The sequence below is a fragment of the Leptinotarsa decemlineata genome, unplaced genomic scaffold (assembly GCF_025532065.1).
Source record: "Leptinotarsa decemlineata unplaced genomic scaffold, Ldec_3_MD MMD2_tig00026307_RagTag_RagTag, whole genome shotgun sequence".
NCBI classification, from domain to species: domain Eukaryota; kingdom Metazoa; phylum Arthropoda; class Insecta; order Coleoptera; family Chrysomelidae; genus Leptinotarsa; species Leptinotarsa decemlineata.
Window position 1 is genome coordinate 17,464,716 of NW_027412681.1, and position 27,971 is coordinate 17,492,686.

A 27,971-nucleotide genomic window follows, 5' to 3' on the forward strand; every position below is an offset into this window, starting at 1 on the left:
GAAAGCAGAAAACAACACAAACGCACGGAGTCAACAACAGGAGCCAACCGCACATTTGTGGTTCCAATTAGAAGACCTAGAATTCACCTGTTTGGAGTGTTGTATCCACGAATTTTTCATTTTTGATTTATATGATGCACACTCGATAAAATCTCTATTTGTATTCATATCCTGGACCTGGAAGTCACGCAGGTAGCTATAGCTGCCTACGTGGTCGTGTTAGATGTAGCCTGGGAATTCTAGGTCATTTAACTGGAACCACAAATGTGCGGTTGGCTCCTGTTGTTGACTCCGTGCATATGTGTTGTTTCCTGCTTTCGGCAAATAAGTGTTACCCATCTTTACACTTGGCTGCACCGCGCTGATGAGGCAAATAGCCAGAAACACGTGCCCGCGCGGTATATATATATATATATATATATATATATATATATATATATATATATATATATATATATATATATATATATATATATATGAATATACTTCTGAATACTACTCACTCACATATATGTACAATCGGTCGCTTCAAAAACACTTCACTAACTTTCTTCGAAAGCTTCTGATGATTTCTCTTCCATAATCTCTCTTTCACTATCACTGTCGTCATTCAAATCAATAATGAATTTATTTCCACCATTAATGTGGAAGTGTCCTATCTCCATATAGTCTTTTTTAACTAAAATTTTCCCAAATCAACTCGATGGGATTGAAAACACAAAAATAGGTGGGAAGTCTCAGTATGGAGTGTCCATACTTATCAGCAATACTTTCAAGGGCATAAACTTTTTCAAGTGTTTTTGTCTGTAAAACTTCAACTAGTTGGTTTTTGGGATAGTTATCTTCATGATACAAATTGTTATCCATTTAAAAAATTTGTATACCATCTTTCCTGGAATTTTTATTCGGTAATTTGATGAGCTGTCGCGAATGATATGAAGAATTGTCAAGAACTATTACACCATTCGCATCCAAATTTGGGATCAATGTGTTTTCAAATCAATCCTCAAAAATATCAGTTTCTATATTCTTATGATAGTCATCATTGCAGTCCTCAAGTTTTTTCCACATAATTTAAAAGAAGTTGGAACCCATCCTTTACTTTCTCCGCAACGCATACTAATTATTCGCGATCCTTTGTTTGCAGGCATGTTAGGCGTACACATTTTCGAACCATCAGTCCACCTATTCGTAACTGTGTCTTGAGTGTCATACCAAGATTCGTTCAAATAGAAAATTTGCCGTTGTTCTTGTCTATATTTAGTAATTTTTTCGGAGTATTTCTATTCTTCCGCTTTCCGTAACTGCTTGACGTTTCTTTATTATTTTAAATCTAAATCCTAGTTTCTTTTTTTTGAATGATTGTATTAGATGAACATCTAAAGGTTTTGGTAATCCCGTGTCACATCGCGTCTTGCATTCATAAGGTTTGTACAGTTACGTACAGTTGAAAAAGGAATTTCTGTCGAGTCTGATGTTGCTTGTAATAGTTTGTTTCCCTCGAAACCAAACTTGAGATGTAAATTCTTATATACATTGAAACATTCTCTCTGTGTTCCAATATACAAATGCATCCGAATCTTATTCACTGGTACCTATCTCTTTTTCGCATTGTTCACCAGCGCTATTGAAATCACTACACAGGAAAATGTCTGCGTTGTTATCACACTCGTTATTACTATTAGTACTTGTCCAAGGATGCCACATTTTGAACAAATAACAAAAATTTTAAGTAATTATAACTGCACCAATATCGAATTTCAAATCGCGATCAGTTCCTGAACTGAACATTGACGACATAACGGCGATACTCATCCCCACATTCTATTCTTCACCGTAACATGTCTTCAAATTCAATTTTATGACTCTTCAGCCAATCATAAAACTGGGTTAGTAATACTTATCCAATACAAACCGCCAATTCTTCAGTCCACGTGAACTAGTTCGCAGCGGCATTATTTCTCTGTATTGTTTTTTTTTTGGCCTTTAAGATGCCGATAGCTTTGAGTATTCACAATAAAAGTTACTTCGATTATACCTTGAATGAGGTTTCAGATATCTTGCAACAAATTTGCACCATTTTTTTATATCCGTTTTGTGACTAATTGGATCTTCCTAAATTTCAATGATATATATTTTCCGTTATCCAATAATTTACTCATCTGAATATACAAATAATCTATTGAAACAAATCAGCCTAGCCGTCCGTTGGAACCGCATTCGGTCGAACACTCGGCCGTATAACGGCCGATTTTACATTGAAGCCGACGTTAGGCCGTCAGTTACTAGTCGAATATTCCCAGCTACGGGCTATTGAAATAGATGTGGAGAAGTTAATATCACTATGAGATACCGATACCCCTTAGTATGTAAAGAAACGGAGTCAAAAAAAAACACAAAAATACTAGATCAATCCGATTCTTGCAGAAAGGTACCGCCTTGGTGAGTTTCACTATTTACATACCAAGCCCCAGGGGAGGATTGTCAAGTTTTTTAATTACTATCGAATGGGTTTCAAGAGATTTCGATACATTTTAAATTATCTTTCTTTTATATTCTCTTATATGCTCTTGAACGGAACTAATGATTTGTGCAATGTCCATCTTGAAGATCAAAAAAAAAAACTTCCAGTAAACGGTCGGCCTCATGATCTCATATTGAATCAGATACATTTATATAAATTCTATTTCCTAAATATTTGTTCTTATGAGATGGTGGTGTTTTCGAATGGGGTTGAGTTTACTGCTGCTCCTTGCGTTGCTCTTTTCAAGGCGATAGAGACATTTCTCATCAGAGACAACCGAAACTGCATAAGCATCACCAAGTAGGTGGCCATCGATGTCACCGTCTGGAAAAATTTTAAATATTATAGTACTGAAAGAACTTACGGCCGAAGTCACGATTATCGAGAACAAAATTCGGGCTGGTAGGCCGTGGTCGATTGGAACCTTTAGTGCATACACGGCACACCAGTCCTCACAATATACCACTACTGAAGATTCAAATTAGAGAGAGTGATTGTTTATTTCAGATTTTTGTACTCAATGTAGTCAATTTTCCTTTGTTGTTTTGAAAATCACATAATATTCAATGAACGTTAAACGGATAACTGGTAACTGGTATCAGTTACTGGTAGCAGTAACTGATGAAGCTTCCGAGTAGCGAAACGCGTTTTGAATAAAATTCATTATGAAAATCCTATAGTTATTATCATAGATAGAGCTATAAATAACTTGAGAAGAAGATTGGAAATATATGTCGTCGCTATATAAATCAACCGGTGATAGGAATAGTTTAAATTCTCTTCCATACGAAATGCAATCAATCAATGGATTAAACAGTTCGATCTGCAATAATTTTTGATTATCAAATGCACTTCAGAAACTATTTAAGTAATATGGAATTCAATAACTTCCAATACATAATTCAATCTACATGCGTTATTGACAAATTCCGAGATTCATTTTTTGTTGTCGGTAATGGATAACTTGGTTCTTGAAGAAAAAAGCAGTATGAATATTCTTTAGGTTTTTTACGCATTTTTTACCATTGAAACCACTGATAACAATCACTAGATGGTATGATAAATGCTAATGTACTAGCGATTAGTTTGAATATTCGAAAAACAAATTTGAGTAGTGAACGTAACAAAATACATTTTTGAGGTTACAACAATTTCTAAAACTTGGTATAATTTGTGAAATATCAGTTCTTCGTATAGTATATAGTAGGGGAGTCCACGATGCAGAATAGGGATTTACTCGAGCGTCATAGAGACATATTAGGTTGCAAAGCTCATATGATAACAAGAAAAAAATGTAATATAATATATACCTTTTCCTCGGTGGGGAATTTTTAAATATGTGAAAAAATAGTGTTGCGTGGACATACTCGAGCGCGTCAGATATTGATAGCATCAATGTCCTACGTATTTTTAATAATGTTCGTATGTTAATCTGATCGTTTGCATGATGTGTGTGGTTGTACGTGAGGGTTCAATAATCTGACGATTTCGATCTGACACAAACTCGCGGCCATTATTATAATGTGCAAAAAAAATTCGACATTTTGAAATACTCAAGCGCGACAGATTGAAATATATATCGTTCATCTTTATGTTCTAGTCGTGCTGTCTCATAATCTGACGGTTATCTAGAGGGATTCGCCTAATCTGACAAAAAAATATTTTTTTTAATTTACTTCAAATCATGAACTTAATTAATTGAAAATTTCAGGAAATAGCATGAAAATAAATGAGTGTATGTTTTCAAGTAGAATACTTGTATTTATAGGAAAATAATTTTGAAAAATGCTCAAAAAAAATAATTTTTTATAATCAATCGATTAAATAATCATCATCTTCATCTTCATTACGAACGAATCTCTGTGATCAGCTGTGATGGCGTCATGGCAACAGAATTCAGAGTGAGGACGGAGTGAGAGAGAAATAGATAGAGAAAAAGTGAAAGAGGAATAAGAACTCAAAGAGGAAAATATAGGTATCACACAGCTGCACGCATTAAACTTCATCGACGAATTTTTGTTATTTCGGTTTGCGGAAATCGTCAGATTATATATTTTTCGTTTTCTTGAAATATTTCCTTCAAAATAAAAAAAAAGCTACGCTCGAGAATGTCGAAATGACGTTATTTTTTCACAACTTTGCTGCCCTCCCCTTTCTTTATGTCACTCTCAAACTGTCAGATTACTGGAATATACACTTTTTAACATGTAGTTAACTCACCCTACCTTGATCTGACGCGCTCGATGATCAACTTTTTTTACTAATCTGATCCTTTATACATCTTTATACATTATATATGGGGCTGATATTTGGTACTTAACCGGGTACAAGGTACCCCCCTGTATATTAATCTGTCGCGCTTTAGTAAATCACGAAATCCCCGCTTGGGGATTTCGTGATCAATACTTACGGTGAAAAATCGTAGTGAAATTTTGAAATATTCCATACAAATGATAAAATACAGGGTGTTTCATTTGAAAAAGTTGAATCATGTCTATTTGAAAATGAAAGAAACTTGACCGGTTTTACCGAGCACCCTATATATTGTTACCGAAAGTTGAGATTCCAGAAATTATCATAGTGATGTTGACTAACTATTCCTAAAAAAATCCACTTAATTTCTGCAGACATGCGGGTGGTGAATCAAAATATTATTGTCTGCAAAATAGGTTTTTCTGGAATAACTTGGCAATGCCGCAATGGAAATACGAATACAAAAATCCTTTGGAGAGCCTAAAAGATATGGACGAATGACGTATTCATATACTGGGTGTTCTATCTGAAAAATATAACTTTGGTTGGACACAATCGGCTGAATCACCCACTATGCGAGAAAATAATTTGTAGAGATAGTAGGTATTTATTATTATATGACTGCAAAATAAATGAGTAGTTCGAAAAATTGTTTCCTCTGATAGCAACGGACCGAGGTGATCTTGTTGACTCACCCTGTATACCAAAAAAAGAAAGTAAGAAACATGATAGTGTAATTTTAATCAAACTAAAGTATATGAGATCCAATATGAATCAACATAAATCGAATCAACTTGTGTTTTGATGCCTTAAAGAGAAATGAAAGGATTTTTTCTAATGTTTATGGCAGTAACAGTGAAAAAAGAACCGGGCATATTTCATGTAACCTTGCGATTTCATATCAAGTGCGATAGATATTCAAATTTGCGCTTCAGGTGTGGTACGGTAGCCACTCATCATCAGGTATGTAAATTCTTGTTCAATCAAAAAACATCTTCAGAGATATTCACAAAAAAATATGAAGAAAACTGATGAGACATAATCTATTGTCCGAAAAGAATAACAAACACAATGGTTATGAATATCACGGATATCTTTTGAATATATCCATCATGTAAAATGTTCCTAATTTAAACACATACACGTCACGTTTATCGTTAACATCATTACTAGTGATACGATAATCACAATATCGAGATGAACAATCGCATACTAACCGATGATATCAGCTTCCTGTTTATATTGGCGTATCCATTTAGATTCATTATAGGTGGATTTTTGTCTATGGCTGTGAGGAACATGTTCACCTCTTGTCTCGTTCGGTTGTCTACTGCAGCTAGAATTGAGATTTTATATGAAAAATTAAAATATGTAAAATATCATTGAGCATAGGATTTAGCATAGAACCACGGAATTAAAATTCATCTGGAAATTATAAATGTTGCTGATATGAACTACGTTAAGACACCCGTGTCTGGTGTCACCCGTGGGGTGACTTTGAGTTTGAGGAATCACATCCTGAGTCTGATAGTTCTAGTGACAGTGATAACCCAGAATTAGATTAATCAATACTCGACGATAATACTCCTGGTATTTTGGAAGATAATCTAGATTTTGCAACACTAGTAACAACACCAATAATTCCAACAGCTCCACCAAAAAAAAACATTTTCTAGGCTGCTGCAGATGTAGTCATATGGAATACAGTAGAAGATGATAATTTTAAACAGTTACCATTTACAAAACGGAAAAAAGTATTAGTTCAACCTTAAAGTAACTTCGAATTTTTTCCCTTTTATCAGATTTTGTTATTGTTTTGGGAATGAAACGAAGGATTATTTCAATTGACTGTTTGGTGTTTCCTATAAATAATAGTTCAAGGAACTGGAAACTATACAAAGCATTTGTCTTTCAGAAAGTACAAAAAAGTCGCGAATAACACATTGAAAAGAATCTACTTCCGGAAAGAAAAGGTCCTAACTCTGACGAAAAACGACACGTAACATGTTCTCATGTTCCTCAAGCAGGAGGAAAGGAAAAACTCGCCCATCAAAAGTGCATTAATTGCTGCAAGAAAAATTTGCAAAAGAAACAGTACTGCATTGATCGTCGTGTCCTGGCAAGCCAGCCTTGTGTTTCGTGCCGTCATTCTCCGAATTCCATGAAATTATGTAGTACAGTGAATGTATTTGGACGTCCTACGCCTTTAGCGAAATTTTTTTAGTAAAAAGCTGACGACGTCTTAAGACGTCCTAGCCTACTGGGAGTTTGCTGCGGTTATTAAGGTGGGAATCTTGCATGTTAAACATCAGACTACTTCAATATCAACCAATCAAATGAAATATGGAATATGGATATTCAGAAAGTTGGTCCACAGATGATACGATTCGAGAGCTGCTCATTTTGGTATAGATAACTACAAGTTAATAATAATAATAATAACTTATTAAACCACTGTGGTATAATGTATACATATGTTACGTCAATTAAATCAAACCATTTACTCTTAGTACATAGTTGAAATGAAGTATAAAAAAAATGTGAACCAATAAAAACGATATGTAGTAAAAACACAGAAGAATAAAAATATAAACATACTTACAAAATCAATCGTCACTAAGATATATCTTATATTATAATAATAAAATTAATAGTAATTCATTTTCGTCAGTGGGTACAATATGTACATATGGCAGTTAATTGAAAACGAAAAACGAAGTTATTCGTAGACTGACCGCCGATCATCAGTTCCTCTCTACATTGAGAAAGATATAACATGGTCTGACAACCTTCTTTTGGCTTCTTCTGTGCCTGTATCGCTGTGTGCCGAAATAAGTTCCAGCGTTTGGCAGTCCCACCCTTGCCAGCTGATCTAAAAGATCACTCACCAAACTAAGTGAAGCTTCATTAAGAAATAATAAATTCTGATTTATTTAGTAACTGTAGTTGAAGTGTCATTGAATTCATTAATATTTCAAATTACTAGATACTTTCATCACCTAAAGTAAAATTTATTGGAAACAGTGCCGTTTGAAAATTCGGCCATTGCAAAATTCAACCGATATTTCCATGAATACACATTTGTTACTGAAAACATCCAAAATGCCACGTGTATTTTTTACCTATTTCATACATTTCTATAGAATACAAAACTTTACTTTCGCCAAAATAATCATTTTTTAGACATACTTTCTGGACAACACCGAAGTAGGGTCATTTCTACTAGGTATTCACTTTTGTCGGAATTCGAAATTATACCAAGACTTACTGTAAATAATGAAAAGAAACATCAGTCGTTGTTGTCGATTATAGTCAATATCTTTATATTTCGTCGTCAATGAAAATTCTCCAAACTTTCCAGTAATTTTAAAACATATGTTAATTATAATCGATAATTTACCAATTGTTTTTTTGTCGTTATCCGTCGTTTCTCGTTCTTAGCGATTTTCAGTCGTCCCTCCTGACTATACATTTCTTTAATGCCCCCCCCCCCTTTTATTTTTTGAACGGGTCAACCCAAAAAATTGAAATTTGGGATAATGAAATTAATCAATAAATACTTCATTTTGAAGTGAAATTGACAGATGAAACTTTCAAGATGGCGACTGGGCCATCTGGGATGGATGTGACACATCATTTTGAAGCTCCTGAATTTCCTGAAGACAAACACATTAATGTCGATATATCGAGAAATATTGCTTTTTATCTGCTATATGGCAATTCCATATTTTTTTTTATCAAAACGACAAAAAATGTCAGTACGACAATGAACATCATTGTTCAGTTACAATATTCTCATTTAGTTATCGGTTCTACTAGTAGAAAGATACCACGTCAACAATCTAAAATGGTCAATTCTCGTCAAAATTCAAGCGATTTTTATTTACATTGCGACGCGTAACTTTCACGAGACCTAAAGGATTTTCAATGAACGTTTTTCGAATAGTCCTATCTGTAGAAAACATTCCGTCGCGAATGTTTGTGAGGTTACTCCTTCTACTGTGTGAAGACTTTTGAAGAGAAATAGGTATCATCCATACAAAATTAAAATGGTACACCAATTAACTGAAGATAATCCTGATCGATGAACAGAATTCTGCGAAATCATGACGGAAACGATTGCAAGGCATCCTGCCTATCTCCACATTATTTGTTTTAGTGACTAATGTACATTTTTTTATTGGAGTGACACCAACCCTCACGTTTTCCGGGAAACACATACCCAATATCCAGTAAAGTTTAATGTTTGGGCAGGAATATTGGGAAACCATATTGCAGGACCTCTAATTATTGATAACAGAGGAACTGTATTTGAATATGCTGGAAACTACTGTTGACCCTCTCATCACTGAAATCGTCGAAGGGAATCCTAATGAATTCAATATGGATATTGTATTCCAACAAGATGGATCACCACCACAATTCTCCAGATAAATAAGAAACTATTAGGATACTACTTTTCCCGGTCGTTGGATTGGCTGTCGAGGTCCTACAGTCATTTAAAATGAGGTTAATTGAAAAATCACTTTATAGTATAAAACAAAGTTGCTTTCCGAAGTCTGTCCCTGTGTATGCTTATATCTGTAAAACTTCGCAAAGGATTTTGATGCGGATTTTTTGTATATAGAGTGACTCAAGGTGAAGGTTTAGAGGTATATAACATGCGTAATATATTAGAGAAACACTAAAAATTTTAGAGGTTTCTGATGTGATGTGAATAACATTTTTTGCGCTTGCATAGCAAACGCTGGCTGAACCCTTCGAGATGGATCAAAAAATGTACTAGAGTATTGTACAGAGTGGGCCAAATTAGACAAGTTCTAAGGGAAACTCCTGTTTTCAAACTAAATAGATGAAAACTAGATGAAATAGCTGTGTCTGAGGGTCAAATTTTATGAAAAACTCAATGGTGAAAACCACATATCGATATCTATCGTCGTTTCTGAGTTACAGCATGTTTTTCGAAAATGTGCATTTTCTAAAAGTAACGGTAACTGCCAAAACTTGTTTCTATGAAAACATTTCCAAAGCACTTTTTTACGAAAAATTGAGTGGTATCAAATTAGATATAGTGGTAATAAATTAGATATCAATAGTTATTGATGGAAAACAATTTTTTTAATGACACACCCTGTATATCCCTACATATTTCAATAGAGCCTAAAATCACCTTTCCAATAATGTAGCACTGTGAAACACACACTTTCATCAAGTAAGCTTTGGACGACGCGGCGATAACACAGAAAGAAATTGTTCAGTAGTATCTATCACATGTTGAGGAAGCTTTTCAGAACAGTAATTAAAATGCATAGTTTCAATAAAACTGATGACAATTTATATAATATTCACAACTAACAAATGAAACTTCAACAATAATAATGAGGATAAGGATCAAACAATGAAATATATTTCTTCAGAGAAGGTGTTCGAAATGTCTACCAGCTTCTTCTACATACAAGCAACACCTTTTCTGATCGTTTTGTGCCGAGTTAATTAGTTGAATAGGAGTGAGAGAAGCAAAACTTTGCATCACTGCCGCTTCCAATTCGTATATAGAATTGGTCGGCAATTCAAAATTGAGATCTTTCAACCTTCCTCAGGTAAAAGTATATAGGCGTTAGGTCCGGTAACCTGGCCGGCCAACTTTTGTGTTGTGATGATGATTTTGTTATGCCCATGTATAAGAATTGTAGCGGTTGAAAATGCCGGCACTGCTCACCTAAGCTTTGTCCAAATACAATTTAACGAAAAATCATACACTTAGTTACAACTTTTCAGGTCTGATTTAATGAACTCTTCTGGTCCTGTATGGCTTGAATTTGTATTTTTCGAATTCTTCCTAACGTTACTTCTTGGTAGGCCTGTTGATATTTTCAAATTTCGCGTTGACGTTTTGGAATTATTTCAACAGCTCCTAAAACGACAATTTCCTTCATCTCCTCATCCCTACTTTGATTCATATAATTTTGGTTTTTTTTTCAAATCAACCACCATCAATTAGGTACCTACAACTATAAATAGCGCGTCGAAGGCCGCGCTTAGCTCACCTCCAACATGGTTTCAGGGCCGAACACTCCACTCAGAACGCACTAGTCGAACTACATACTCACATATCCCAAAACATCAACACTTCTTTTTGCACCATTGCAATCTCCCTAGATATTCAACAAGGTCTGGCACGCGGGCCTGATCTAGAAGCTTACCCAAACACGTCTTCCTCATCATTTCATCCGACTAGTAGCCTCTTACTTATCTAACCGATAAATCCGCGTTAAAGTCGGTGAAGCAGTATCCCCCAAGGCTCAGTCATCGCTCCCTCCTTATTCCTCATCTACGCTCATGACGTTCCCACTACCCATAAAATCCTACAATACGCCGACGACACTATCCTTTACTCTTCCGCCCCCCAACACCCGCCGCTTGCAAATTCAAGCTCAAAACATGATCGACCATTTCGAGCAATGGTGCAACAAATGGCGTATCAAAATAAACACCACTAAAACCCAAACTATCCTATTCCAACATCCTAACACCTCTACCCGTCCTAAATTGAACCCTGATAACTTGAATCTCAGACTTTCAGGGGAAAATCTCATACTCCAGGACTCGGTGTCCTACTTGGGGGGTCACCTTCACGATGACCCTCAACTGGGAGACCGACCTGAGAGAGACACTGGGCAGAGTCCGGGAGAGAGCCAACCTTCTAAAGGCTCTGAGAGGCAAGCTCGGGAGATGCGACAGTAAAACTCTCCTTCATACGTATAAATCCTTCATAAGACCAGTCCTAGACTACAAAGCGATGATATACTGTACGCTTCCCCCAAGACTATCCCACCGAATCCTCACAACCGAGAGAAGAATCCTATCGATACCCATCCCTAAACCTATACAACTTCACCAATACTACACCTATCAACCAACGATTTCAGGAACTTCAAGGACGATATGCGACCAGAACGATGAGCAGCAACAACACCGATGCCATCAACACGCTCACAACGTCTTGGATTCCCCGTGGAGGATCCAGAAGGATACCCAGGAAAAAGCTCCCCTTTCCCCCAGCCAGACTCCTGGGAGCAATGGAAGACCCGCCGGAGCCGATACAATTTTCCTAGGGGCATTCCCACTGAGAATCAAATAGCGGACAGCGGATAGCAGCGTCCTGGAAAAACCCGAAATACGAAGAGTTTCACCCCCGCAACCCCGGCCAAAAAACCGTACCCAAAAGTACTAACACCACGACCTCTGCAATGGACCCCGACCATCACACGGATCAACGGAACAAATTATATGAACAAGCGGAACACAAAAACAACACAACACAGACTCCAACACACAACAAAACACACACACATACAACACATTTACCCTGAAGAGGCATTAGCCTATAGCAGGGCCCCACACAAACATACCCAACAAATGAAGTATTATTAACCAAAAAATTTGAATAAACGATTTTCATTCATTCATTCCGCGCTTAGCCCTATAGCACATTATGAATCAGAATTGCACCCCTGCGAAGACGGGACAGGTCGCTGTTAGTTACATATATTTCATGATCTAAACAACTTTATTTTATTTAAATAGATTTTTTTGCATTACGTTAGTTTCAGTATCAAGGACGTCGATAACTTTTGTTGTCTATAATAATTGCTAAAATAACAATATAACGCGAGAATTAAAAAAGTATGACATCCAACTTCCAGTAAGAGGTTTATCAGAGACATATTCACGAGATGAACTCTAGGAGTGTAATTTTCAAATACACATCTTTCAGAATTCAGAGTAAGAACGTAGGAATATGAAAAAAAGTATTCAACTTATTTTCATCGAATATTCCGTCTCAAATAAAAATGTCAAACTGAACTTACCCAAATTGACGTTGAGTAATCTTTCCCGAAACTCCGCTCCCATTTTATGGGAGGCACTATGCGCCTCGTTGCAAATGATGAAAAGCAGCGACATGCAATAAAACGATATCAGAAATAATCCCGCTTCTTTGAATGACAGCCCTTGGTCCAAAATCTCCGTCAGGCATCCGTAACTTGCGACTATGGTGGTTAGAAGAATTAAAATGCAGTACATGCCGTACATTCCGCTGTAAGCTTTTCCTGTAATTTTTTTAGATGCAAGTGTTAATTGGATATTAAGTGTACGTGAGTAGAGTACGAGGTTGAATTCAATTAGTCAGTTGTAGAATCGCGAAGTGTTTGTCAGTGACGTATAAAATAAAAAAGTTAATAGCTTAGAAATACCGTTCGATCGATGATGAACAGGAATGTTATCTTGATAAGTTTGTCATTTTTAACCAGTATAAAGTTCTCCATTATGATTTTTATATTTATTCAGATACAGGAGGGTGAAAATACCAAAAAAGTTGATAAATATTACTCCACAAGAAATGATTTCGTTCAATATTTGATAGAATTGTTTGATGCATATTACAAATGTAAAATATTTCCTGTCATACTTTACATATTTTGACCATGTGTGGCATGAGGATTTGCTGGTCAAACATCAATGCTATGACTTGTCAGATCATTTTTGTTTGCGGTTCTTCAGCTTCCTGAAAGAACATTCCCTGCAAGTGACTGTCGATGGATATCTCTCGGAATACCATCAACGCTGGTGCTCCCCATATTGTCTCCAACCCTCTTCATATTATATTTCAAGGACTTATTGGAGACGAAAGCGAGAATACTTTATATTGCTTTGCCGACGACAACACACTTGTTTCGTCATTCCATTTGGATTCCAGGATATCGGCTACTGATAAACATCTTCACCGTTAGCAGGAGGTTGCAAATCCTAATTAGATTGAAGAGGTGATTTTGAATTGGGATGAAAGTAACCAGGTTCAAGACAATGCCACGAAAACCCAGGCATCGGTTTTCTGCACAAAGATAAATGTTTCCGAACCGTATCTATATAATGATGTCAGGACAGACAATTCCACTTTCGCTTCGATATGTTTAATGGGGGTTAAAATAGACACCAATCGTGTAACTGGAATTGCAAAGGCTGTTCCACAAAAGCTTGAAACTGAGCATACCCTGAAGCTGCTGGAATCCATCCAGAAAAAAAACATCCGCCTGATTGGAGACGCGAACATCACTTGCAACCTCGATAGTCTGGAACATCGAAGAATGATATACTTTCATATATACTTTCACCAGAGGTGTGACTTGGCACATTTGAGTCGACCAAGAGCCGTACAAATCAGAAATACGCGACGGACGGAAAGAATTCTTCCATTTGGAGAACGGCGTTCATGTGAAATGAACTGCCTGAGAACGTTTTTTCCAAATGAATTAAATCTCCAGATATTCCAATCCAACGTGAATCGCTACTTTCGCACAGGTACCGCTTTCAGAGCGACTCAAATATTTTTTTATACTGTTTGTATTTTGTCTTTGGAAAAATCATCCGGAATTGTTTTCCGAAAAATTGTTATTCTTTCATCACTTTACTCATTTGAAATATTTTTTTTTCGACTTCAATTTTTATGTTAATTGTAGATTTGACATTTCATTTCTTTTTATAGATGATAATATAAGCGAGCATACCGATTGAATTAGAAATGTCCTTGATTTTGGTAAAAAAAGACGCCATGGCTTAGCTTATAATTTACAGTGTGTCTGAAATATTTCCTTCAGAATGAAAAACTTGTTTATTATCGTTTTGTCATAAAAGTATACACAACAAAAAATATCTATGTCATCTAATCGAATTAAAAAAACTTTCCACCATACGGGGAAAATTAAAAATTAGTTATTGATGCAGTAAATTATCCTTGTATTAATAACGATCGAAATTGTTCACAGTGACCATGCCCTAATACAACCTAACACCTATTAGATGTTAATTATGCTCTTGTAAATAAATTCTGTTGCGGTGTTATGGGGAGATGCAACAAATATTAATGAGGCTTTTGTTGCTCAGAAACAAATGATTCGTATGCGTCATAATCTACGTCATACTGATTTAAGTAGACCTGTTTTCATAGAAAAGAAGATTCTAATAGTAATTTTTTTTATCTGCTTTTTGATCAAATAATGTAAACTTCACGGCTGGAGATAACTGTGTGAAAGCTATTTTTCGGTTTTTTTTGGTGTTTGAGTTGTTCCCGTCGTTTCGACCGCATTAACTGCGATGCTCGTATTTGACTCTGGTTTTATATTATTCTTAACAATATGAACATTCGAACTAGCATTTCGGTGATAACATATTTGGAATATTTTTTTATTGTTGACCAATCACGATCATCACGATTTTTGAGGAATATATAAAATGATGTGATTTGAAATTCCAAACTGTTACCTAAGTTTGACTTGACATGCTAATTGATTTGGAATTAATTTCTGGATAATGGAATATAGAAATTATTTTTGATGCGAGCAGTAGCCAGCTGAAATCATTAGAAGGGTATTTCTTACGAAATTTCAAAATTTGAGACATAATTGAAATTTCTTTTTTCAATGGAATTTTCTTTTTTTTGTTGCTGAAATCAATAATGTAACTTGAAGAGATCTATTTAGAAGTCTTAGTCTGCCATTTTTTTGTCTATATTCTCTTAAAACTAAATATTTAAAAAATTAAAAAAATAAAAATGAGGGAATGATTAACAGGGTGGGGAAATGATTTATTATTATTTTCAGATAAAAAACAAAGAATAATAAACAAAATTTTGTAATTCTCATGAAATGAAAAAAAGATATATTTTATTCTGAAGAAGAGCAACTAAAAAACTTTGTACTTATAGTCGATATAAATAACTCAAAAAATTAACAAATATACTATTAAAAAGGTAATAAATGTTTTTTCTATCTTTAAACTTACAAGTATTTATTTTTAATCTTTGTATGTAATACTCTTCATAACTTTAAACTTCTTTATATATATTTAACTAACAATAATAATCATTAATGTTAATTTTTTCTTGCGTTAGTTTTTATTTTTTGAGATCAAATTAATCAGTCTCAATTTTCATATCACTCTCATCTATCTCTGTTATAACATAATTTCCCTTCTTAACTAACTTTGGCGTCTTCATTTTCTGTATCACGTCTTCCCAGTATCAGTTGAATATTGACATGCTGTATGCATTGGCAAATATTTCGTGCATTAACATTTTGCCAAGTAATCCAAAAAGGTCGGAATCTGCAGAAGGTTGATAAACTTATCTTATAATTAACTGTGCTTAAAAACTGTTAAAAAAAATTATGCAGTGATCATATAAAACACGCTTTTGTTGTGTTTTACCTTTGTTGGATTTTAAACAGTATTTTTTACCCGATAACATTCTTGAATTTTCATCTTTCTCCAAAAATTCAACTACATCGTCTTCGACACTAAGCATTTTAGTGCTTATTTTGTGAGGTTTTTGTCTTTTGGAAGTATCTTTTTTGAAAAAATGTTTTGACTCATGAAGTAACTTGTATTTATTTCTGCAGTGATTTGAATTTCAACATTTCGTAAAACTTTTTCTTTTTTTCATGTTTCTTTCCAAGACCATTGTAACTCGTTTCTAGGTCTCTTGTTAACGCCTCGCTGAAAAGTAATTTCTTCTTCACAATCTCAGGAACTTTTATATTACCTTTTTACCTTTTCTTGTATTTTTCAGTTAATTTCACTGCATTCTTAATTTTTTTTCCAAATTTACAATTTTTGCATACAAAATAGCTCGGCGCCTTCGCACCTGTCGTCTATTTCGAACAGCTACATCTTCTCTACTTTGCTGCATATCTGATGCTGGACTTTGTGGGGGTGTATTATCAAGTACTCTCTGTAAATGTTTGTATATTATAGCTTTTTTATTTCTATACACTTTACTATTTTTTTTCCATTGTTTTAGTGTTTGTCTATGTTCTCTAGCAGTCATATGTATAACTGATTTCACCTGACCCATATCTTTTTTCTTTAAATACTTTAATCTGTCCTTTCACGCAGTTTTTCCAAAAATTCGGTATTATTTTCCATTTTTTCTCCCCTTTTTCTATGATATTCTAATTTTTTTTTCTGCAGCATTCAACCTCATTGACCGTGTCATTTTGCTACCATATACTTGTACCTGGTTTTAATTAAATACCATATAATACAAGTTGCTAGATAGAAATAAATAAAAAATCTAAAAGAAATATAGAATACTTTATGAATCATTCCCTTATCCCACCGTCATTTCCTCACTCCCAAATGTAGTGAGGAAATGACCATGAGGGAATGACGAATTTTAACTGAAGCTACTAGAATGCCGGTACATAACCTCAATTTGTTGTTTACATTTCGAATATGCATATTACTCCCAAAAACGCATATATATATGTAACGTGATAATGATCGTCATAAATGTAACTCTTAACTATTTTTAACTTAATATTTTATTGCACTAACTCACCTATAGTTGAGAAGAAATCGCCATTTTGAAACATTTGAAAGTGTTGCCAGGTACTAATTTCATACTTGTACCTGGTTTTAATTAAATACCATATAATACAAGTTGCTAGATAGAAATAAATAAAAAATCTAAAAGAAATATAGAATACTTTATGAATCATTCCCTTATCCCACCGTCATTTCCTCACTCCCAAATGTAGTGAGGAAATGACCATGAGGGAATGACGAATTTTAACTGAAGCTACTAGAATGCCGGTACATAACCTCAATTTGTTGTTTACATTTCGAATATGCATATTACTCCCAAAAACGCATATATATATATATATATGTAACGTGATAATGATCGTCATAAATGTAACTCTTAACTATTTTTAACTTAATATTTTATTGCACTAACTCACCTATAGTTGAGAAGAAATCGCCATTTTGAAACATTTGAAAGTGTTGCCAGGTACTAATTTCATAGGGTTACGTATAAAAATATCATTCGATATTCAGAAATCGAATATTCGTTATATGGTGAGGAAATGATTTTATTTGGCGGGGCATATTTAAAATCGAATTATCTTTTTTATAAATCCGTCGTTGTAAAATGAAAGTATTGACATAGAATAACACACATCTCTCTAATTTATTTGCAATACTTCATTAATAAGAAATTTTGATTTATTTTAGTTGAACAGGCATTTTAATAATATTTTTGTACTAAGGGACAAGGTGACGGAATGACTTTCATTGTAACAAAGTGGCCATATCTTTTTTTTTAAGTGGCAATGTTCTCTTTTTAAACAAAAGTAGTATTGACAGCATGAATTAAATAAAAAATAGACTTGCGTAGTTAATGCATATGATTCGGAACCAATGACTCGGAAATCAAATTTCGCAATTTGATAAGAAATACACAGGAGATTTACGGACATCAAGTATGAATGCCAAGTTAATACCTGATGTTCTTAACGATGTCTGAAATCACTTGCTGTCCTGGAAATTTAAATGGAGGTTTAGTTTTCCAGGATTTTCTATTCCATGTATACATTGAAATATTGCTCTATCCTGATCAGATAGCCAGTGTTACTATTCAATTTACGGTCGTGGAATCTCAAAATTTCAGTTCAAATAGATGCACTCGTTAGGTACTCACTTAAATTTAGTAGGGAGTACCACCATAAACACTGCTAGTCTGGGCTATAAGTTTAGATTCGTGTTAAATTGACATAATATTGGTAATATTAAGTGGTTAGGCTCATTCGATCCGGAATATTCTCTAGAACATTGTGAAAAAAAAAAACAAATTATTTCATAAAAAATTCTAAAAGTTGTAAACAATTAAAGACCCTAAAAAGCAGTGTCCGGCTTTGTTGTTTATAGTTCGTAAACAATAAATATTTTTGAATTTTGAAAAAAAGATCCTTGAAGAGGAGGAAATTTACTAAAAAAAAGTTCCAACTCCCGAAACGATATCTCCATTATTTATAATTTCAATTTAGCGCTGAAAATAGCCATCCGCGCGCCATTTTTAGGTTGCACGCACGACCTGTAAGCGAGTACGTAACTTGGAAATAAGGTACTTTGAGTAAATAGAAAATTTAAAAAATTTATGATATAATCTAAATACAACAGAGAACTGATTCGCTTTGGAATTTTTCATTAAAGTTATTTTTTCAATAATCTAGACAACTGTTAATTAACAAAATTTTCTAAAACTTTATCGTTCGAAGTAAAATAAATATTTAAATAATTACCATAAAATGTTTTCGCTTCGTCGAGCCCTTCTTAGATACATACAAAAGAAGATCGCATGATAAAAGTTCTGAAAATTTGAATACGTTGTTTATAATTATTTTTTCACGCGAACAAAGAAAGAAAAAACACAATGTTAAAAAAAATTTTTTTTCTATATTTATCAATATTTTTATCGTTTTTATGTCAATGAAAAAAATTCATAAACTGAAACAAATAATTTTTATCTCCATTTGTTTATAAATTCTTCATTTCGATATTTTGAAAAAAAAAATTTGCAACTTTATAGAGAACTGTGAACTATGATTTTTCGAAAAAATTTTCTTATTAATAATATTTTATTGTTCATAATTGGTTTTTTTATATATCTACTGTTTAAATTATAAGTTAAGACATTTTTTCTTTCCTGGAATCATAATTAACAGTTAACTACAAGTTAACAAAATAAAATATTTTTTACTAACAATTTCATTGTTTATTAACTTAACAATTTGTTATAAACAAATTCTCAACTAAGCTTAATTTTTTTCTTGAAAGTTATAAAAATTACAGAAACAACCATCAGCATAAATATACAAAAAAAAAATGTTTCCATTATTTATTCAATTTTGAAAATATATGTGCTGCAAAAGTTACAGTAGCTGATCCATTTGTTGACTTTAATGCTTATATAACTTTTAACTGTTAAGAGATACGACAATAAACACTTCAGTCATTTTTGTAGATAATCAAATTATCTTTCAAATGTCATCGTGCATATATTTTTTAGTACTTGTCAATTTGTTGTTTTGGGCATTTGTTAATAAAAATTAACGATTTCCTCGTGTTTTTTCAACTTTTCAGGCGTACAGCTCAGTAAATAAAGCGACTTCGGATATTGAACTTCAGAGCAATTTTGTTAAACTATAAATTATCTTACAGTTGCAGTTAGTTATTTGTTTATTTGTTCATTTTTAATGAGCTATTAATGAATTTTATTAATACATGTCCGAAAAGTTCATAGATTGTTTGTTTTCTTCTATTTCCACATGATTTTAAACTGTTATTTTCTTACAAATCATTACAATGTACTCAAATTTTTTATATTCATATGTTTTTGGCTTTTGTTTAGAATTTTGTACATTATGATATGCAGCTGCTTCACCGAAGGTCGTCTTTTGTATAATCCCTCTAACCTGATTTATCCTACTACCTTCATCGAAAACATGGGTTACAGTTTATATTTGTTTTGTCTGGAAACGTGATTCATAGGCTATAAAATCACTCTGATGATGGAAATGAGGATTTCGAATATGGCATGGACACAACAAAATAAAAAGAAGTCAGCTTATCAAAAAATTATTCACGGAATCTTCAGGGCAGTTTCAGACTCCGAATCTGAAGAAAAAATGGAGCCATATGAGACTGGAGTAGAAGAAGAAGAAATGGAAGAATCTAGAGATCAAGTAGAAGAAGATGAAGCAGAAGATAAAGAAGAGCAAAAAATCGAAAACCCCCCGACTAAAAAAGAAAAAAGAATAGCACGTTCACTTGCAAACCTAGATATTGTAAGTACTTCAGAAACTTTCCCCTCTAGAAAATGAAGGAAAAGACGAAATTAATGAAATGAATTGACTGCTTTATTATTCTTGAGATAATAATAACGAATATTATCGACGCTAATTGTAATATTACGATTAAAATTTTGTATTTGAGATGAATAAACTGCTTTCAGTTATATAAATATCATATCTACTCAACAATATTATTTCAACCTCGTATCCTTATATTTTTCAATGAAATAGTAGTAAGCAATTAGGTGGGAATATAATAATTCCCAAAGTTTAGCGAAATTCATTGATAGCTCATAAAAAAATGAACAAATAAACAAATAACCAACTGCAACTGTAAGATACAACTGCAACTGTATAGTTTATCAAAATTCCTCTGAGGTTCAATATCTGAATTCGCATTATTTACTGAGCTGTAAGCCTGAAAAGTTATATAAACCCGAGGAAATCGTTAATTTTTATTAACAAATGCCCAAAACAACACATCAACAATGATTAAAAAATATATGCAAAATGACATTTGAAAGATAATTCAATTATCTTAAAAAATGACCTGAATGTTTATTGTCGTATCTCTAACAGTTCAAAAGTTATATAAGCATTAAAGTCAACAAATGGATCAGCTACTGTAACTTTTGCAGCACGTGTATTTTCAAAATTGAATAGATAATGAAAACAATTTTTTTTCGGTTTTTTATGCTGGTGGCTATTTTTTTAATTTTTATTACTTTCAAGAAAAAAATAAAGCTAAGTTACGAATTTGTTTATAACAAGTTGTTAAGTTAATAAACAATGAAATTGTTAATAGAAAAAAAATTTATTCTGTTAATTTGTAGTTAACTGTTAATTATGATTTTAGAAATCAAAAAATGTCTTAACTAATAATTTGAAAAATAGATATATAAAAAAACTATTATAAAGAATTAAATATTCATAAGAGATTTTTTTTCAAAATATCATAATTGACAGCAAAAAAATGTTTTTTCAGAATATTGAAATAGTTCATTTGTCAATAAAAATTTATATACAAATGGAGATGAAAATTATTTGTTTTAGTTTATAAATGTCTTTTAAAGACATAAATACGATAAAATGATGATGAATATAGAAAAAAAAATGTTCACAACATTATTGTGTTTTTTCTTTTTTTGTTTACTTAACATAAACAAAGTATTGAAATTTTCAGAACTTTCATCATGCAATCTTTTTTTGTATGTATCTAAGAATGGCTCCACGGAGCGAAAAAATTTCATGGTAGTTATTTGAATATTTATTTTACTTTGAACCATAAAGGAAGTTTTAGAAAATTTTGTTGATTACCAGTTGTCTAGAATAGTCTAGATTATTGAAAAAATTACTTTAATGAAAGATTCCAACGGAAATCAATTCTCTATTGTATTTAGATTATATCATGAATTTTTAAAAAATTTTTATTTACTCAAAGTACCTTAAAAATCATTTTCAAGTTACGTACTAGCTTACAGGCCGTGCGCGCAACCTAAAAATGGCGCGCGGACGGCTATTTTCAGCGTTAAATTAAAATTATAAATAATGGAGATACCGTTTCAGGAGTCGGAACTTTTTTAGTAAATTTTCTTCTCTTCAAGGATCTTTTTTTTAAAATTCAAAAATATTTATGGTTAACGAACTATAAACAACAAAACCGAACACTTTAATTGTTTATAACTTTTAGAATTTTTTATGAACTAACTTCCTTTTTTTCACAATGATCTGGACAATATTCCGGCTCGAATGAGCCTAACCACTCAATTATACTAATAGTATGTCCATTTAACACGAATCTGGACTTATAGCCCAGACTATGCGCTGATCGAAGGAACAACGGAACTCATATCCATAATGCACCTGTACGAAAGTTTCTGGATGGAACATCTGGATGAAACATCCAGAATCGAAAATGTATTCGACCCAGCCTGAATCCTCAGAAGATTTACGGAACTTCAATAATTGATCAATGCCAACAGATGATACCCGATATTCTTCATAATGTCCAGAAACACTTACTAGGATAATATTCAAATACATACTGATCAATAAAATCAAATTAAATTTTTTTGGTAATCCACAGATATAATTCAAGGAACGCAGCGTCATCTTGAAGCAAATTGAGTGCCCTTTCGAAGAAAGTATCAGAATAAATGTGTAAATATGTCCCCTGAAAACAGAAGTGTGTGGACTTGTGATGCACTGTTTGAAGATTTTGGTGTAGTATTGCATATTACTGGAGTTTTTCCAGCACTAAACCGTTATAGTTTTGTTCTTCCTCTTGAAGATGATCACTTGGTGATCGAAACACGTATCGAGGTGTTGAAATAACGGTTTGGTGTTGGGAAAAACTCCATTAATACTCTAAAGTCTGTGGGTTTGATGATTTTTTCATTTTCACTTACGAAACCTCACTGACTTTTTTTCAGAAGGACACTCAGTATTTCAACACCCAAGAAGTCAAAACCTATATTTGATATCGTAGTGAAACATATTTTAACAGGAAAAATGAAGAAATTGCTTCATTAGTCTCTTGTTAAATGTGAATAAAATTCTGGGGGAATTATGATCCAACAAGTATCTTTATGTGAAAATATAAGGTATTCGATATTTCTGTTTCTCATCTGTAAAATACTCACCCAACTGTTGCATCATATGTGACAGATCTACCCATAAATCTCTATACTCTGCTAGCTTCGAAGCTGGGTCTGTGGATTGTAGGGCATTATGTAAGTTTTCTGCCAACCAACCAGCCACCCTTCCTTTAGCGGTGCAATTAATGAACCATAAACAGCAGAGACAATTGAGCATCGCCAAAATATGGTAATACCCAAAAGTGTGCCATAGAAGCATGTCCGGTTGAAGATAGTATTGAGCCAACATAATCACGATACCGACAATCCATGAGACTATACACAAAGAGATCGTGATGGCAGATAAATTTCGGAATACAACCGGGGTTCCCGTTACTGTGAAGTATTTGTACTGAAACGAAAAGTGAGTGTTATCAGAAATCGACTTGTGTGTAATATTTGAAAGTGAATACTGTGTGTGATACCACATCCACTAAATGGGAGAATTATGAAAAAATTAGTTAATGCGCCAATTTGATCGTCTCCACTCTTCAATTTTGTTTATCGGATATGCCTACCTGAAAGTCAAGTTTTGTTATACTGTTTTTTTTTGTTTCCAGTTTCTCCAACGATAAAACTGTATTGTTTCAAACAGAACATTTTGGATCCAATGATATATTGGATTTTAAAAATATGACTCTTATATAAATGATACCTCAGGTGTCATTGTTTCTTGCGATGTAAGCTTACTCGCCAAAAATGCTTCGAAACATTTCTAAGGTACATTTGTATCGACAGCTTTGATCTCTTTGCAAAATAAATAGAAACTATTATATCAACATATAAATAATTAGAATACTGAGAAATGTGAAAGGAAAAGCTGGTCCTAAAAAACCTAGGATCTTGGAGGTGAAGTTTGTGTTATGGGATGAAACAAGCAATGTTACGGTTCCCAAAATGCATGAGCGGATTTATAAGATAACAGAAAAGTAATGTATTGAAATCATATATTTATGCACAGCATCCACCCTGTATAACATTCAAAACAATTCAGTTCAGTTTTTTGTGCCTAAAGACAATCAGAATAATTCGACCTTGAATAACGTTGATAGGGAAAAAAAGGAAAGGAAAAAGAAAAGGGTTTTTTCTCTGGTAATGAGAGTTGAGTTTGGTTATCTTCTCTGGAGCAAGAATTTTGAGCTCATCACTTTGTGGATTTGAAGAAACCAAAATATTCAATACGGGAATAACTATATTTGGGTTATCTAAAGGAATAACTCGCCCACAGTATTGGGGATTTTTATTAAGTAACCGTTCTCTTGTCAAATTCCAATCTTCAGGCCACACAACAACTACGGTAAGAACCCACTTCCCGAAAATACCCTAAAGGGTATATCCTTCTAAACATTAATCTCATTTTAGGCCTTCTTATTACCACCTCAAGTCGATATTTTGAACTATATCCTGGTGTATCTCTCGCAAGGCTAGACCACTACACCCCTTATATCTCTGATTACGGTCTTCCGAGGAGCAAATATTCTGCATGGAAAAGATCATTGCCTGAGTGGACTGCGTACAGGGGTAGGATCGTGCTGCTGGAGACTATTCTCCCATATCCCATGCACGTAAGGTCTTTCCTGTTATGTATTACACCCTCCCGCACGACCTCGAATCAACATTGCGGCACAAATTGCTAATTCTAGAAGGAACCAAGTATTTACCACACCTTAAGTTTAATCATAAGTTGCTTACTTTTATATCTGTGAACCCAAAAGTATACTTCTGGGCCATAAGCCTGTAATCACCACAAGCTTTGCGTGTTTGAAGAAACAATACACTTATCCTCCAAGTGGACTTATATTTACCCACCATCCCTCTCCGCTGAGTTCCGGCAGCCCATAATTTAGTTCCTAAGTAACAAAGTAACCCGTTTCAATCTACGACAACGAAGGTTACAAATTGGCGCCCTTAACGTGTGTTATTCTAGGTTTCATGTTTAGGTTGTTTCTGCGAATGGTTCCTATTGACTAATGTAGATTGTTTACATTTATCCCATATATAAATTCAACATTGTGGTTAGTTATATTTGTCACTGTCGCTGTTGTCATTTTCAAAGATTCTTCTTCTTCTTTTAAATCTGTATTTCTTCATCCAAGGTAGAAAATTTAACGAGGCAAATTTTTGCGAAGATCTTAAGGTCGGTTCACAGGTTATTTGCTCTAAGGTGTAATTCACTTTAGCATCACACATAACTTAAGTGAAAGGCTTTGCACAGTTATTTTCAACAAACCTATTATTGAATTATTAATAACTAAGTAACTGAACATTTTTTTTTTGAAGTTTAATTTAGTTAGTATTAGTTATTATAGTGATTGACTTAAACCCGCAATCTTAATTTTGGGGTTTGTTATTACAGAGTGGCTTCTCCATTCATTTTTTTCTCGATTGATTGGTATAGAGGTCAATTTTGTACAGGGTGGCCCCAAGTTCATTACATTTTTTAGTTGCTTGTTTATGAAGCGAATTTTGTACAGGGTGGCCCCAAATTCATTACATTTTTTTTAGTTACTTGTTTATGAAGTGAATTTTGTACAGGGTGGTCCCAAATTAATCTCATTTTTTAGTTAATTATTTATTAACGTAAATTTTGTACAGGGTGACACTTGACCAATTTAATTTTTTTCAATTCGTCAGTTTGGATGTAAGTTTGTACAGGGTGGTCCTAAATTAAACTCATTTTTTTAGTTAATTATTTATTAACGTAAATTTTGTACAGGGTGACACTTGACCAATTTAATTTTTTTCAATTCGTCAGTTTGGATGTAAGTTTGTACAGGGTGGTCCTAAATTAAACTCATTTTTTTAGTTAATTATTTATTAACGTTAATTTTGTACAGGGTGACACTTGACTAATTTAATTTTTTTCAATTCATCAGTTTGGATGTAAGTTTGTGCAGGGTGTACCGCTTTATTTTTTTTTTGTTTTTTTGGAAAGGTCGGGTTTATATTCCAGTTTATTGAAATAGCATAACATAAAAATATTTGACTATTCATAAATGACCATGGAAGTCAACCGTTTACTTAGCGATGAATTGGCCTATGAACTATATGTAAGGGGTATGCCTTTTGGAAATACTGTTGCTGAGAAAAGGTCGATTCTTCGTGATGCGTTGAAGAGAGAGAAACAAAGTGGGACGGTTAGCTTTCCTAAAGTATTTTTGGACCCAAATGTTGAAATATCCACGTGTGAAAAAAAACTCAACGATTTGGAACAGGATATTCTGGGATGGGATCAGGCCAATGGAGAAAATGAATTTCACAGAATTCATAGTCGGTTACAACACCTCTTACTTCGTCTTGATCGGTTCTCGGGAAAGGAAGTAGAAGAAGAGATCACGCGGCTGAGACTTGTGTCCAAATGCTCTCGGTTGATTGGAGAGGTGAATTTGGCTCGACAAAGGTCTTTTGTGCATTCTCATTGTAGTGGACAGGTAGCAGTGGTTCATGAAGAGTCAGCAAGTGTGGGGGCATCTCTTCTGGATATTCCTAATCCAACCTTGGTACATTCTCCCATTGAACAGCGTGAGAACACACCGGTAGTGAATGACCTGATATCATTCGAAGATATTCCAGCTCATCGTCAACAAGAATTATTACCGGAAGAACCGATTGTCACGAGACAACCAGCCTCGCAGGAGGAATATTACAATCTATTTCCAGGTTTTAGCTCCCAAGGTCGTCTGGAACCAGTTTATCCGCAAACTCAGTCATGGTCGAATATCTCTCGAATCGCACATCGTGGATACAGTCAGCAACCTATCCCAGAGAAATCGATTGAGGATATTAGTGCTGCTCTAGGGAATTGGAAAGGCCAGGAGGATTCGTATCCAGCAGGAGGAAGCGGCTTCCAATGGCGCGATATTTCACGATGGAGTATACGATACAATGGCAGGACCAGCGTGAACGACTTTCTCGAACGGGTAGAGGAGCTGCGTGTGTCACGAGGGGTGTCGAAGACGCAACTTCTACGAGCTGCACCGGAGATATTCGTACAAGATGCTCTCCTGTGGTATCGGACGGGAATATTTACATCGTGGGATGACCTGACGGAACAGCTTAGACAAGCATTTAGGCCTTACGATTATGAATATAGCCTTTGGGATGAGATAAGACGGCGTACGCAGGGTTCCCAGGAAAAGGTTCTGAACTTCATTATAGCGATGGAGAACTTGTTTCGCAAATTAGACCACCCACCCGATGAACAAGCTAGAGTAAGTCTCATCAGAAGGAATTTACTGCCATACCTGCAAACCCAGCTTGCCCTTCAACAGATGTCTACTATCTCTGACCTGACTCGTCTCTGTCGTATGATCGAAGAAACGGAAATGCGAACACAAAAATTTGTACCACCACCAACCAGTTACCGGAATCTTCTAGAACCCGAGTTAGCCTATAAAAAACCCCAGAACCAATTGAATGTAGCTGCAGTGAACATCCGAAGAGAGGACCGGAACGAGACCTCAGAAACGCCCCCAACAAGCACAAAAGTCTGTTCCTCAGCAATATGTTGGAATTGCGGGAGCACCGAACATAAATTCAGGTCTTGTTCACAGCCAAGAAAAAAATTCTGTTTTAGATGTGGAAAGGATAATGTTTTCGCCAGTTCTTGCCCACATTGTATAAAAAACGGGAGACGGGGTCAACAGTAGGCCGACTGTTGCCGATAAAATCCCCTAAGGCCGAACACTCAAAAATACTCTTGGACTACGTACTTGCGCACGCTAAAGATGACACCAGACCCTACCTGAAGGTTTCAATTTTCGGAGGTTCTTTTCTTGGGTTATTGGACAGCGGCTGCACTGGCACAATAATAGGGGGTCCCGGTTGGAACATCCTGAAGTCTATTTGCGCATTGAAGAAATCAACCCA

General features: G+C 34.3%; 2 protein-coding genes across 4 annotated transcripts in view; one reads left to right on the forward strand and one right to left on the reverse strand.

Annotated features, from left to right (window-relative positions):
- loh (thrombospondin type 1 domain containing lonely heart) overlaps positions 1-27,971 on the forward strand; it is a 701,195-nt gene that overhangs the window by 147,822 nt on the left and 525,402 nt on the right. The window lies entirely within an intron of this gene.
- Positions 2,583-27,971, reverse strand: part of LOC111508677 (gustatory and odorant receptor 22) — a 134,452-nt gene continuing 109,063 nt past the window's right edge. The window contains exons 4-7 of one of the 2 annotated variants that reach the window (XM_023164257.2): positions 23,109-23,454; positions 12,649-12,888; positions 5,995-6,113; positions 2,592-2,848 (exon numbers count right to left, since the gene is read on the reverse strand). In XM_023164257.2, the coding sequence (XP_023020025.2) occupies positions 2,705-2,848; positions 5,995-6,113; positions 12,649-12,888; positions 23,109-23,454 (849 nt within the window). In that variant the 3' untranslated portion in view covers positions 2,592-2,704. Of the gene's footprint in view, positions 2,849-5,994; positions 6,114-12,648; positions 12,889-23,108; positions 23,455-27,971 lie in introns of both variants that reach the window. The other variant, XM_074181272.1, reaches the window with a different exon arrangement.